This window comes from Somniosus microcephalus, chromosome 6, assembly GCF_052327205.1.
Source record: "Somniosus microcephalus isolate GS21.2 chromosome 6, FLI_Smic_1.0, whole genome shotgun sequence".
Lineage (NCBI taxonomy): Eukaryota > Metazoa > Chordata > Chondrichthyes > Squaliformes > Somniosidae > Somniosus > Somniosus microcephalus.
Window position 1 is genome coordinate 44,522,473 of NC_140992.1, and position 14,293 is coordinate 44,536,765.

General features: G+C 42.5%; 1 protein-coding gene across 3 annotated transcripts in view; it reads right to left on the reverse strand.

Annotated features, from left to right (window-relative positions):
* Positions 1 to 13,946, reverse strand: part of abcc5 (ATP-binding cassette, sub-family C (CFTR/MRP), member 5) — a 108,854-nt gene extending 94,908 nt beyond the window's left edge. Inside the window, exons 1-4 of one of the 3 annotated variants that reach the window (XM_085990118.1) lie at positions 13,277 to 13,946; positions 12,150 to 12,312; positions 5,774 to 5,934; positions 3,108 to 3,263 (exon numbers count right to left, since the gene is read on the reverse strand). In XM_085990118.1, coding sequence (XP_085846244.1) covers positions 3,108 to 3,263; positions 5,774 to 5,934; positions 12,150 to 12,260 — 428 coding nt within the window. In that variant the 5' untranslated portion in view covers positions 12,261 to 12,312; positions 13,277 to 13,946. Of the gene's footprint in view, positions 1 to 3,107; positions 3,264 to 5,773; positions 5,935 to 12,149 lie in introns of all 3 variants that reach the window. The other 2 variants (XM_085990119.1, XM_085990120.1) reach the window with 2 other exon arrangements.
* Positions 13,947 to 14,293: the final 347 nt, after the last annotated feature.

The following is a 14,293-nucleotide window of genomic DNA, read 5'->3' on the forward strand; positions in this document are numbered from 1 at the left end:
AACACAAACAAAAGATTTAATGAGCTGTTAATTAAGTCAACACTTCACTGGTGTTAACCTACAGAAACAGAATGATATAACTTGTCCTGATTAATGCTTGTACTGCGTGCGAGAAATATAAATTTTTTTAAAAACAGCATTGTAACAGATGAGGGGAGAACCTACAGAAATGGCATGAGTAATTATACAAACTGACTTGGTGAGTATTTGAGCAGTGTACCTCATAGGAGCAATAGGAACTGGAGAAAAAAAAACTTCAGGATTTTGCAAAGCACCTCAGACAATAAGTACGCAGCAAGATCCCACAAATAGCAAATAAGATGCAACTTGATACCTGGGATGGCAGGAATGACGTATGAGGAGAGATTGGGTCGATTGGGCTTATACTTGCTGGAGTTTAGAAGAATGAGAGGGGATCTCATTGAAACTTATAAAATTCTAACAGGACTAGGCAGACCAGATGCAGGAAGGATGTTCCCGATGGCAGGGGAGTCCAGAACCAGGGGTCACAGTCTAAGGATAAGGGATAAGCCATTTAGGACTGAGATGAGGAGGAATTTCTTCACCCAGAGAGTGGTGAACCTGTGGAATTCTCTACCACAGAAGGCAGTTGAGGCCAATTCATTAAATATATTCAAGAAGGAGTTAGATATATTTCTTAAGGCTAAAGGGATCAAGGGGTATGGGGAGAAGGCAGGGACAGGGTACTGAGTTTGGATGATCAGCCATGATCTCATTGAATAGCAGAGCAGGCTCGAGGGGCCGAATGGCCTACTCCTGCTCCTATCTTCTATGTTTCAATGTTATAAGGTGGTGAAATAACAACAGAAAAAGCTGGAAAAACTCAGCAGGCCAGGCAACATCCGTGGAGAGAGAAACAGTTAACGTTTCAGGTTGAAACCCTTCTTCAGAACTGAGAAAAAAAGCAGGAAATGAAACAGATGAGAAAGCAAGTTGGGGGCTGGGAAATGGGGGAGGGGGTGCAAGAACAAAAGGGAAGGTTTGTGAGAAGTAGAGACATTAAGAGATATTCAAGGCGAGACGAGATGGTAATTGGACAGATTAAGAAACAAAAGATGGCTCTAGATGAAGTGTGAAATGCGCTAGCAGAATGAAAGATAGCTGCCATGTGAGAGAAAAAAAAGAAAAAGGCACAAACCACAAAAGTGTGGATAAAAAATATATAAATATGATGGGGGACCAAGGTTATGATCTGAAATTGTTGAACTTGAGAGAGAGTCCGGAAGGCTGTAAAGTGCCTAAACGGAAGATGAGGTGCTGTTCCTCGAGCTTACGCTGAGCTTCCGTGGAACAATGCAAGAGCCCGAGGACGGTGAGGTCTCAGTGGGAATGGAGTGGTGAATTAAAATAGCAGGCGACCGGAAGCTCAGGGTCACCCTTACAGACTGAACGGAGGCGTTCCGCAAAGTGGTCACCCAATCTGCGTTTGGTCTCCCCAATGTAGAGGAGACCACATCGTGAGCAGTGAATACAGTATACTAGATTGCAAGAAGTACAAGTAAATCGCTGTTTCACCTGGAAGGGGTGTTTGGGGCCCTGGACAGTGGGAAGGGGGAAGGTATAAGGGCAGGTGTTGCATCTCCTGCGCTTGCATGGGAAGGTGCCGGGCGAAGGGGAAGGGGTGCTGGGGGTGATAGAGGAGTGGACTAGGGTGTCTTGGAGGGAGCGGTCCCTACGGAATGCTGAAAGGGGAGGGGAGGGGAAGATGCGTTTGGTAGTGGAATCACGTTGGAGGTGGCGGAGGATGATGCGTTGAATGTGGAGGCTGGTGGGGTGAAAGGTAAGGACAAGGGGAACTCTATCGTGGTTCCGGGAGAGAGGGGCAGGGGTGAGGGCAGAAGTGCGGGAGATAGAATGGACACGGTCGAGGGCTGTGTCAACCACAGTAGAGGGGAGTCCTCGGTTGAGGAAAAAGGAAGACATGTCAGAAGCACTGGTATGGAAGGTGGCATCGTCGGAGCAGATGCGGCGGAGACGGAGAAACTGGGAGAATGGAAGAGTCCTTACAGAAGGCGGGGTGGGAGCAAGTGTAGTCCAGGTAGCTGTGGGAGTCAGTGGGCTTGCAGTGAATGTTGGTCAATAACCTATCCCCAGAGATGGAGACGGAGAAGTCGAGGAAGGGAAGGGAAGAGTCGGAGATGGACCATGTGAAGGTGAGGGAAGGGTGGAAATTGGAGGCAAAGTGAATGAAATTGTCTAGTTCAGGTGGTGATGTTGGTTGAGGGATGAATGTTGTTCAGACACCAGGTGAACTCCCTGCACTTCTTCAAAAAATGTGGGATCTTTTACAGCCATTTGAACAAGCCTCGGCTTAACATTTCATCTGACAGATGGCATCTTTGACAATGCAGCACTCCCTCAGTACTGCACTAATGTGTCAGCCTAAATGATATGTTCAAATCCTGTGTAATGTAATAGGGGAGGGAAGGGAAGAGGAAATAATACATCTAACATCTAACACACGTGTAGTGAATAATCCAATATCTTACTCCAAAGCACAACTAAGTAATTCATAAACTTGCACTTAGAGAATTCTTTGCTATATTTTGTTAATTGTACAGTGCTAGGAATAAATGCATTTTATCTTAAGATAAAAAGGTTTCTAGATACAGCATTAATGGACATCACAGAACAAAGTTTAAAGCAGAGATCAATGCTCCTGATTTGTACACAGGCCTCACTTTCTTCCCCACTGTGCAAGGATCTGGGAGAAATTCTGCAACCTGTGAATTCTCCAATTTTAGGGAGGGGAATACAAATTTTGTTTGCAATACTGTAGTATAAAAGTAAAAAGGATAGACAATGCCAAATAAGAATCCCAATAGGATACGCCTTCCTGCAGCTTTAAAAAAAAAACGATCACATCTAGATTTGAAGAGTGTAATACAAACATGTTCAAAAATCAGCAAAGTTCTAAAAGAATCATAATAAACACATCTACATGTACATAAAGTCTACTGCCACTTTAAGATAGCAACATTTCTTATCCATAAGGACCACACATGAACACAGTAAAAAGTGCTGTGCCACAGGAATTAAAGATAGACAGAATATCGATAAGTAGTTTTAGGAAATTGTATATGTACCTTCTACTATTGACTTCAGAAGATTCATATTTCGACAGGGGCCAAACATCTTCTAGCAGGAGCTCCCCTTTTTTATAAGCCGTGAAGGCCAAAGATGTTAACCAACTGAAGGTCATGAATGAGAAGAAGCCAGCATTGTCCACAGGATGCTGCTGTCTATGCATTGAAAAAGGTAAATTACATCAATAGAAACAAACACAAGGATGCAACCATCAGACCCTTCTCCCTTTCTGCAAACTGCACCCTCTTGTTCTTCGGATGAGACAGTAATTCAAGATTCTGTCTGCCTGTTCCTATGGTTCAAGGGAATGTTAGATATTCTAGGGCACTATCTGAAGCAGAGCAAGAACTTTTCCTGTGTTCAAAGAGGTTTACAGCACAAAGAGAGACCATTCAGTCCATCATGTCTGCGATGGCTTCTTGGCAGAGCAATCCAAAACTAATCCATGTCTCTCCCCGTATCTTCCTCTGTGTCAAATGTTTATTGACTCTTTTCTTAAAAAAGCAATAGTTTCTGACTCAACTACTCTGTGTCAAAGCATTACACACTCTCACAATTCAATGCTTAAATAAATTTCACCTTACTCAGTAAAGATTTAAAATTGACGGCTCCTTGTCACTGACTAGGATGTGTTTGACTAGTCACTATCAAAACCCTCCATGAATTTTAAAAAAAATCTATTAAATGTCTTCTACCTTCCTGGCTCCCATGCTTCTATTACGGAGCATCCAAAACTACACAAAGTACTTTAACTGTGATCTAACTGTTGCCTTGTACAACCTAAACATTACAACATTCCTCTTGTACCCAATTTTTTTTTAAACCTAAAATTCTACTGACCTTCTTGATGGCTTTATCTACCTGTACATACACTTCACAGAAATTACTTATTTGCAGCCCTAAGCCTCGATAACTCTACACCCTTCCAAATCATTCCATTGTGCTTTTTCCTCACAATATGGATTATCTTAACACTTCGAACATAACCCAAGAAATAGGAGCAGGAGTAGGCCATTCGGCCCTTTGAGTCTGCGCCACCATTCAATAAGATCATGGTTGATCATCTACCTCAACTTCACCTTCCCACGCTATCCCCATAGCCCTCGATTCCCTTAGTATCCAGAAATCTAGCGATCTCTGCCTTGAATATACTCAACAATTGAGCATCCAAAGCCCTCTGGAACAGTGAATTCCAAAGATTCACCACCCTCTGAGTGAAGAAAGTTTTCCTCATCTCAGTTCTAAATGGCCAACCTCTTATTCCGAGACTGTGACCCCGAGTTCTAGACTCCCCAACCAGGGGCGACATCCTCCCAGCATCTACCGTCAAGCCCCTTAAGAATTTTATATGTTTCAATAAGATCACCTCTCAGTGTTCTAAACTCTAGGGAATATAGGCCTAGTCTAGTCAATCTCTACTCATAGGACAACCCTCTCATCCCAGGAATCAATCTAGTGAAACTTTGTTGCACCTCCTCCAAGGCAAGTATATCTTTCCTTAGGTAAGGAGACCAAAACTGTACACAATACTCCAAGTGTGGTAACACCAAGGCCCTACGTAATTGCAGCAAGACATCTTTCCTTTTGTACTCCAATCCCTTTGTAATAAAGGCCAACATACCATTTGCTTTCCTAATTGCTTGCTGCACCTGCATGTTAACGTTCAGTGATTCGTGTACAAGGACACCTAGATCCCTCTGAACATCAACATTTCCCAGCCTCCCACCTTTTAAAAAATATTCTGCTTTTCTATTTTTCCTACCAAAGTGGATAACTTCACATTTCACCACATTATAATCCATCTGCCCGTTTTTGCCCACTTACTTAACCTGCCTATATCCCTTTGCAGCCTCTTTGTATCCTCCTCACAGCTTGCTTTCCCACCTAGCTTTGTACCGTCAGCAAACCTGGATACATGACACTCGATCCTCTCATCTAAGTCATTGATATAGATTGTAAATAGCGGAGGCCCAAGCACTGATCCTTACAGTACCCCACGAGCGACAGCCATCCAACCCGAAAATGACCCATTTATTCCTACTTTCTGTTTTCTGTCCGTTAACCAATCCTCCATCCATGCTAATATATTACCCCATCCCATGAGCCCTAATTTTGTGTAATAACCTCGTGTGGCACCTTATCGAATGCTTCTTGAAAATCCAAATACTTCTATGCATTATACTTCATCTGCTATCTGCCACGCCCTCCTGAAGTCTTTTGCAGTTCTCCTACATTTGTCAAGCCCTCTATTTTTCCATCAGCTTAAGGTTATGACTTATTATGACAAATATTCAATCATGGAGGAGAGGGAGAGAGAAAGAAGGGCATCACATAGTACAATATTCTACCTTGCTAAATGAGATTATATAGGAGAGTAAATTTTGAAAAAATTTTAACAAATGTTCAAAAAAGATTTTATCTAAAATAAAAAACATTACACTGTTGCAGGATTCTCTCCAATTCCAGTTACTATCAAATTTCACTACAAAAATATCAAATGTAGGATTTAAAACCCATAAGGTATACCAGGAAGTTGCATAGAAAAAGACATAGAAGAATGTTAACAACTGTGGATGTATTCAGCACATATTTCAGAAAAGTTACCTTAAGTGTTGCTTTTTACTGGAACAACAATGCTAAATTTGCATTACTAAGAGGCACTCACTTGGAGGTGTTGCGAAAGGGCTTGAACAGGTGCAGGCTGTGATGATACTTTCCCTTCTGGTTTTTCTCATCCAGAATTTGCATACAGGAGTGCATTGAAACATCCAGCGGCAGCCCTTCCACCCGACCTGCTGTCTCCAAGGCATCTTCACACAACACTCTCTTTCATACAATAAGGTGGAGGGAATGAGAAAATAAATCAATAGAGCAATTACATATTGGGAAGGCCAAAGCCACTGTCTTCTGCCCCAGCTGCAAACTTCGTTCCCTAGCCACCAATTTCATCCCCCTCCCTGGCCATTGTCTGAGGTTGAACCAGACTGCTCGCCACCTCGACATCCTATATGATCCTGAACAGAGCTTCGGCCCCCATATCCTAATCACAAAGACCGCCTACTTCCACCTCCAATACCAACCAACTCCGCCACACCTCAAGCCATCTGCTGCTGAAACCCTCATCCGTGCTAGTTACCTTCAGACTCGACTATTCCAATGCTTTCCTGGCCAGCCTCCCATCTTTCACACTTTGCAAACTTCAGCTCATCCAAAGCTCTGCTGCTTGCATCCAGACTCACACGTCCCGTTCACCCATCAGTTTTGTGCTCGCTGACCTCCATTGGCTCCCAGTCTTGATTTTAAAATTCCCATCCTTGTGTTCAGATCCATCCATGGCCTCGCCCCTCCCCATCTCTAATCTCCTCTAGCCCTACAACCCTCTTAAGATCTCTGCGCTCCTCCAATGCTGGTCACTTGTGCATCCCCGATATCCATCTCCCCTCCATTGATAGCTATGCCGTCAGCTGTCTAAGCCCAAGATCCGAAATTCCATCCTGAAACCTCTCCACCTCTCCTCCTTTAAGACTAGCCTTAAAACCTACATCTTTGACCAAGCTTTTGGCTCCTGTCCTAATATCTCCTTATGTGGCTCAGTATCAAACGTTGTCTGATAACACTCCTTTGAAGTGCCGTGGGATCTAAATGCAAGTTGTTGTTTCTGTTAAGCAGAATACACTATCCCCCACCATTGTAGAGGAGGTGACTCCATTAACATTTTAACCTAATCGCTTAGCTTTGGTGCAAATCTGAAAGGGCAGGGAATCAGCTTATTTGGAGACACCAGGATCTGGAGAGTATCTGTTTATCCAACTCATAATTTCAGTGCTTCAAAAACACATTTCAAGCTTTGTCCAATGATGGCACAGCACTCTGCTACATCAGGATGTGGCGGGGTAGTTGAAGGGGGGAAAAGAGAGGAAGTGGAAGGGAAAGTAGCAGGGAAGCATGAGAGGGATAGTGAGCAAGAAATAAAGGCCAGTATATGGGTAAAGGAGCAAAGAACATTCCAGCTTATTTTTTGGATGGGTGCTTTAATTATTTGCAAAAGTAAGTGACAGAAACAAAAGATGTAATGCTTAAATTATACAAAACAAGCTACAAATGGCATTTCAGTGACCAGTTCGTCCTTTCTCTTCCACAGCATTACATCAAAAGCATTTATTGGTGCGTGGATTTCATTGTTAATACAGTAAATCAGACTTGTGACTTATGAATGTTACAATTGAAGATAATCAGACAGCTTATTATCTTGGATTTCCTATTGTTGTAGCAAATTGATCAGGATGAACAGTCACTTGGAGAAGCCACATGAGAACGTCTGGAGAGCAGACCAGATGACATCTTGAGGTAACCTTGAAATTGCACAAGTTCCATTCCCATGATGCAATCTAAGTATTTACTTCCACTTAAAACCTTGCCACATGAAGCGAAATACGCAACTATCAGATGTATTTGTCACACAGATGGGTCTGTGTCATAACCAGACAGAAGGGATTACAAGATTAGTGGGTGACTCACTCACTGTTCTGCTGACTTATTCTAACTTGTATAATTTTCAACTGAGAGTTAACAGATTTGGGACGGAGGGAGGGAAAGAAAATAAAGAAAAAGAAACCAAAGCCTAACCAACCAATATTTTACAAAAATCAGGAGCAACCAGCATCCTGGTTAACAGGTATGGGTGCCAAGACAACAGTGTTGAAAGAACAGAAAGAAGCTAGTAATATATTGAGTAAAACTCAGTAATCAAATTCAAGATGATTTTGGCTTCAAAAGTGTAAGTTGTTGCTCAATAATCTAAATGCTGAAACTTGCTCAAGCCCTGTTTAATTGGATTTCTTGTGCGGGGGGGGTGGGGGGGGGGGGGGGAGGGGGAGGGGGGGGTGGGGGAGAGAGAGGAGAGGTGAAACCTGCTGTAGAATGAAGAAAACATCAAGGTCAGAACTGCTTTCCTCCTGCACCAGTGTGATGTAAAAGTGTTTTCTGTTTGGAACAGAGTCAAGTGAAGGTAACAAGTAACTGCTGAATTCCTACAGGATGTACCATCTGAGTGTTTTAACAATATCAATGGTGAGTTGGTGCAAATTCAGTAGTCCCAATTTTAACCTAACCTATCTGGCGGGAGTGGGCCGAGTTCAGGTCGGACGCCCATTTTACGCCTGCACACCCACCCCCTACCATCCGATTTTACTCTTCATTGAAGTAAAAATCAGGCGGGTGTAAAACGGATGCCTGACCTGAACCCGCCCCATTCCTGCTTGGCGGGTTAGGTTAAAAATCGGGATTATTGTTTCTTGAATCGTTGAGACTTCTGTAGGTTCATCTGAAAGCTCAATTAATAAAAGGGAGAAACGTGACATTTCGTATTGGAAGTACTTTCTGGTTTTCCATACTGACGCATACATCTCAAACCAATAAACATTTCTTGCATGCTAAATAATCTAAAATATTTGTATTTGGCAAAGAGACCCATCTGCATACTTCAGATTTCTTTTAGTACAATTAGTTTAACTTACTGTACATCCTAGTTTACAGAGATGGAGGTAAAAGACCCAAAGGCATTATTCAAAAAGCAAAAGGAGTCTTCGTCGTCTTTTATTCCTTAACTAGCACCACTAAAAAAAAATTAGCAGCTCATGCATCTCACTGCTGTTTGTGGAATCTTGTTTTGCGCAAATTGGCTGCCCTGTTTGATTACAAAACAATGACCGCACTTCAACAGTAATTCATTGGCTATGAGGCACTTTGGGATGTGAAAAGCATGATATAATTCCAAGTTCTTTTTATTATTTGCAGCAAAAACCCAGGTCTTCCACAGAAGCTTACTTTCTTTTTGGGCCTAGTCTTTGTCTATTTATGCATTCTCAACTGTCTGAGCTAGTTGCCAGACATGATGAAAGGTAAGCTTTTACAATCTAAAAGTCATACGATGTCCTGTCACTTTAAATCCAAGACATCTTCCAGTGCACCTCGAGCCCATCTAGAACACACAATGGCTCAGATTTTACTCTCAGCGGCAAATGAATGGCGCTAGCCGTTTATTACACAAACACTTGCCCACAGACTTTCTATGAGCTTTTGCACTGGAACTTGCAGGGATTAGAAATCCAAAACAGCATGGCACCCTCTACAGGGAATCTAGGACCGGTGTGAACAGGGCAAGCAACTGTGTATCTTCTTAACCAATCAGACTGAATAATCCTTACAGGGGCATGCAGAGTCTGAACCCGGAAGTGCATGTTAGATTAGGTAATTCAATGCCAAATCATGCATAGAAAGTGAAATAAAGAGAGGGGGAAAGAGATAAGAGAGACAGAAAAAAAAAGTAAAAAAATATTTTTAATTTAAGTTTTTAAATATCTCCAACACTGATTAAAATCTGAAGGAATGAGACTCCACACTTGTAAAGTTAATTTTTGGGGTCAGAGAGGTTGTTTGGCAGTAATTGAGTCTTACCATGCCGTTAAAAAAAAATTCACTTACACTTGAATAGACAAGCCCTAACTTTTTCTGGCATGTTTAGAGGGTATCAATTACACAAGTACCCCAACTTCACACCCTTCCATATATGTGAATGCAGAGTCTCTCGGTGAGATAGCGGTATTTTAGAGGAGCAGGGAAACTCAGACAGCAACTTCCTGATTTATGCGTTTAACTGCACACGTGTGGTCGGCGGAAATGGCGTCCGATTTACACTTCAATAATGCTGAGTGCTGACAGCCTCACCGTTACTTTTAATGCATAATCCGGGCCATTTAGAACACAAATTAGACTTTCCTTTGACTTAAGTGAGTCGTTTGAGGTGCAAATTTATGTATAGTGTTGGAGACAGGATCTGAGCTGGTTTATTGTTGGCTGTGAATATGTAAACATTTGGGTACAGCTGCTCCAATAAACATATGCTCCTTTATTTGATTCCAAACAGTGCATGTTGAGCCATTAAAGTGCAATGCTGGAGAACATGAGAGTCAATTATGAACAATAGAAAACACTTGAAAAAGAGAAAACAATACAAGGATATAGGGAAAGGGTGGGGAAATGGGATTAAATATAGTGCAGAAATTGTTCACTGAATGGCTTCCTTTTGCACAGCAAAATTCTGTGACTCCAGTTATATTATTTAAAACTCCCAATAGTCTGGCACAGCTGACTTGAAACTGATGTTTGTTGATAAATAGTCATGTTTGATCACTATTGTATATGATGCTTAATTGTCACTTTGGCTCAGTGTTGTGGGTTGAAGCACCCTATACAAGCCCTGAGCATATAATCGAGGGTGATACTTCAGTGTCGTACTGAGCTAATGCTGCATTGTTCAAAGCGCCATCTTTAAGACAAGATGTTAAACCCAGGCCTTGTCTACCTGTTCAGGTGGATGTAATGGGCATCATGGCACTTTTTCCAAAGAAGAGCAGGGAGTTCACCTAATGTGCTGATGAACACACATCCTTCAACCAATACCATCAAAACAGATTCATTGTTTGAGACTTTTCTGTGTGCACACTGGCTGTCATATTAAGATATTAGCCTTGGCTCAGTGATAGCACTCTTATCTCCGGATTTGGGCACATAATCCAGGCTAACAATCCAGTGCCATACTGAGGAAGAGCTACACTGTCAGAGGGGTCGTCTTTCTAGCATTGCACAGACACAACATAAAAGGTTTCTGCTGCATTAAACACAAACTGCAGAGGTTGCTGCCCCATGAACGTGCTATCTGTACAGAAAACAGAAAGTATTTTTGGACTGTTGTTATGCCCCATGAGGCTCACCGCTCCTCTTTATCCAGGTCTGGATTCAGCTATAGGGCACATTAGCAAAATTTGCAATGACACAAAAATAGACAGCTTGGTTAACTGCGAAGACAGTAAGTGACTTCAAGAGGACATATACAGGTTTGTAGATTGGGCAAATAATTAGAGGATGAAATGTAATGGAGATAAATGTGCGTTCATACATTTTAAGAATGAGAGGACATATGCACTGGACAGTAAAACTTTGAAAGAGCAAAGATTTAGGAGTTCAGATAGACAAATCCTCAAAAATCAGAGGACAAGCTGTAAAAAATTTATAAGATCATAGGCTTCATCAATTGGGCAAAGTGATCACACTAAACCTCTACAAAATCAAAGATAATTAGAGTATTATGCCCATATTTGGTCACTTACTTTAAGAAGGACGTTAAGGCGGCAAAGGTGGTGCAGAAGACATTTACTCAGATGATACCAGGAATGACAGCCTTTAATTATGGGGGGTGGGGGGAAGAAATTGGAGCACTTTCACCAGAACAGAGAATGTTAAGATGAGATCTGATAGAAATTAAAGAGGGACTTTCATAAGGAAAATAGGGTTAAACTACAAGTCAGTAACTTGACTACATCGCCAAACCAACAAAGGGAGAAGTTTTTTTTTTTTTTTTAAATACAGAGGGCTCTTAGGACAGGGAATACCCCATCAGAAACAGTGATGGAAACAGAATTAATAATAATTTGTAAAAAGGACATGAATATTTGAAAAGAAAATTGTTAAAACATATATGGGGAAAGGGACTACGTGAATACACCAAGAGCCAATGCAGGTGCGATGGGCCAAATGGCCAAAATTCCATGATTTTATAAAACAAACAACAAGCCTTGCCTTTGCTCGGAGAAATAAAGCCACTGTAACTTGAAGTTCTGTAAAAACAAAACTATTCAGCTCCCATTTCTCATCGCGAACTTCTTTACCCAGAGAGCAGTGAGAATATGGGACTTGCAACCACAGCAAGTGGTTGAGGCGAATAGTATAGATACATTTAAGGGGTACCTAGATAAGTATAAGGGAGAAGGGAAGAGAGAGAGTTATGCTAGCAGAGTTAGATGAGGAAGAATGGGAGGAGTCTCGAATGCAGAATGGACTAGTTGGGCCAAATACAGTAGCCTGTTTTTGTGCAATGCTATGTAGGAAGGCACAAACCATTTTATCCCCAAAAAGCTGCAAGCTAACACACATACACACCACAGTATTAAAAGCTCTGCATAAAGAAAACATAAAAGTCTAACCTGGGTTTCTGTTCGTTCTTTATGGTTTTCCAAATGCTGGGAATTTCTATTCGCTGTTTTACACCCAGGCTTGGGTATTTGATATTCGATTCCAACGTCAATATCCTTCATGTTCGCATCTTTTTGAAACCAGGCCAAGATTCGTTGGTATATATATTTCGCGCTTTCAAATAGATTCAAAGAAAAACAAGTAAAACGAAAACTCTACTTAAGATAGTAGCCAAAAAAAGTACATGCTCGAAAACAAATAAAGCAGAAAAAGCTTGAAGTACTCAGGTGGTCAGGCAGCATCTGTTGAAAAATAGAAGTCAGTTGACGTTTCAGGTCTTAAGACCCTTCCTGACGACTACATGCCCAAAGCGAAATGTTTTCTATGTAAACACATCCCTCCTCGTCCGTCCCCACAGAAAGGAGGGTGCGGCACCAGCATTAAAATCAGTGTTCACCGATCGATTCCCCACCCACCCCCCACGTTGAGGGGTAACCCAATTCCCAGTAGTTTTGTCAGTGACTCAATATAGTTTTAAGCACAGTAAACCAATCCGTACTTTTGGAACTCAACAGTAATATCAAGTTTTTAAAAATTACATCAATTGCCAGGCTATGCTTAGCCCATTGCCAATTCTCCCTCCGAGTGTCCACCACTTTCATTCCAGCACTGTATTCTAAACGCAGTATGTGATCTCGCACTAAAACAAAGCTGGAGATAGGTGCAGTACTTTAAAAGGGCGAAGTATTAATAAACTGGGGTTAATAGAATATACGGATGCACTGTGTGATGCCTGACATTCTCCGCTATGTTGCATCCCAGCCGGTAAATTATTCTAAAGCTCAGTAGGTAACAAAAAGCCAAGAAATGTTTATTATCAAACCCGGTTTTCGTCGAGTTTAATCAAGCAACCACTCGCGGCACTGTTTAACCTCTTAAATGCTTCCGTTCCGTCACGATGGAACTCAACTACAAATTCAACGACACAATAGCAAAATACTGCGGCTGCTGGAAATCTGAAATAACAACAGAAAATGTTGGCAACACTCAGCAGGTCAGGCAGCATCCGTGGAGTGAAAGAGAGAGGAAAAACAGCGATTCGGGCGCCTTATTAAGAGACAGATGCAGCTCTGGTTACCGGCAGGTTGCTGTGTGTAGTGCCTGGCTCTGGCTGGCCGCTTTTCAGAGGTCAAGGCGCCTTTCTGCCGGCTCCAGTCGCTCCGGTGTTTTTCGGATTTTGCTCGCGCGACACGATCCCGTTGAATTTTGACCGATTTGATTTTCACTCCGATGTCGAAAGGCGACGGCTATTTCCCCGCAGTGAGTTCCTGACTGGCTTCTTTTTTTTTGGTCCTGGAATCACTGTCGGTTCTTTTCTTTTTTTGCCCCCCGTGCCCTCGCTTTACAGATGTGTTTTTTACTCGACAGTTAGACGTTCCTGACTGATCAGCATAGGCGGGTTAAATAACATTCATTAATTATTTTGTGCATTTTTTTTAAAATTTAGTCGTTACAATTAGTATTTCTGGGAAGTAAGTGTCCGCTATGTTTCGCCTCGCGTTGACGTCTTTTCCTGTCTGACAAATTCTGCAGCAGAAGTGGGGAAAGAAAGGAAAAAAACATCGCTCGACAGGTGCCGGTGCGTCAATCCGGCTGAGCTCACGCCGCCGGGAATTGTAGTCCTTTACCCGGGCCACCCCTCATGAAGATAAACGCGCGGCGTCTCCGAAAGGAACTTCATCCCCCGGCAAGCATTACGCCCGAAGGAACGCGTCACCGTGGAACTTTCGCTTGCTCTTTTCCTATTGGCGGCGAACGCGGGGCCGCGCACCGCGGAATCTGAGGGCGCACGCGGCTGCCACTGCAGCAGAAGCAGAGCAGATAAGGACCGCACAGGAACGTGCTGGGTGGGCGAAGCTGCTGCAACCTGTGTAAGAGCAAGTAGAGCTATTGAGAACCCGTGCGCAGAGAACCATAGAATGGTTGCAGCACGGAAGAAGGCTATTCGGCCCGCCCATTACCCCAAGCCCTGCAATTTTTTTTCTTTCGCATTCTTATCCAACTCCCTTTTGAAAGATAAGATTGAGTCTGCCTCCACCACCCTATCAGGCAGTGCATTCTGGATCTTAACCATTCGCTGCGTAACAAAGTTTTT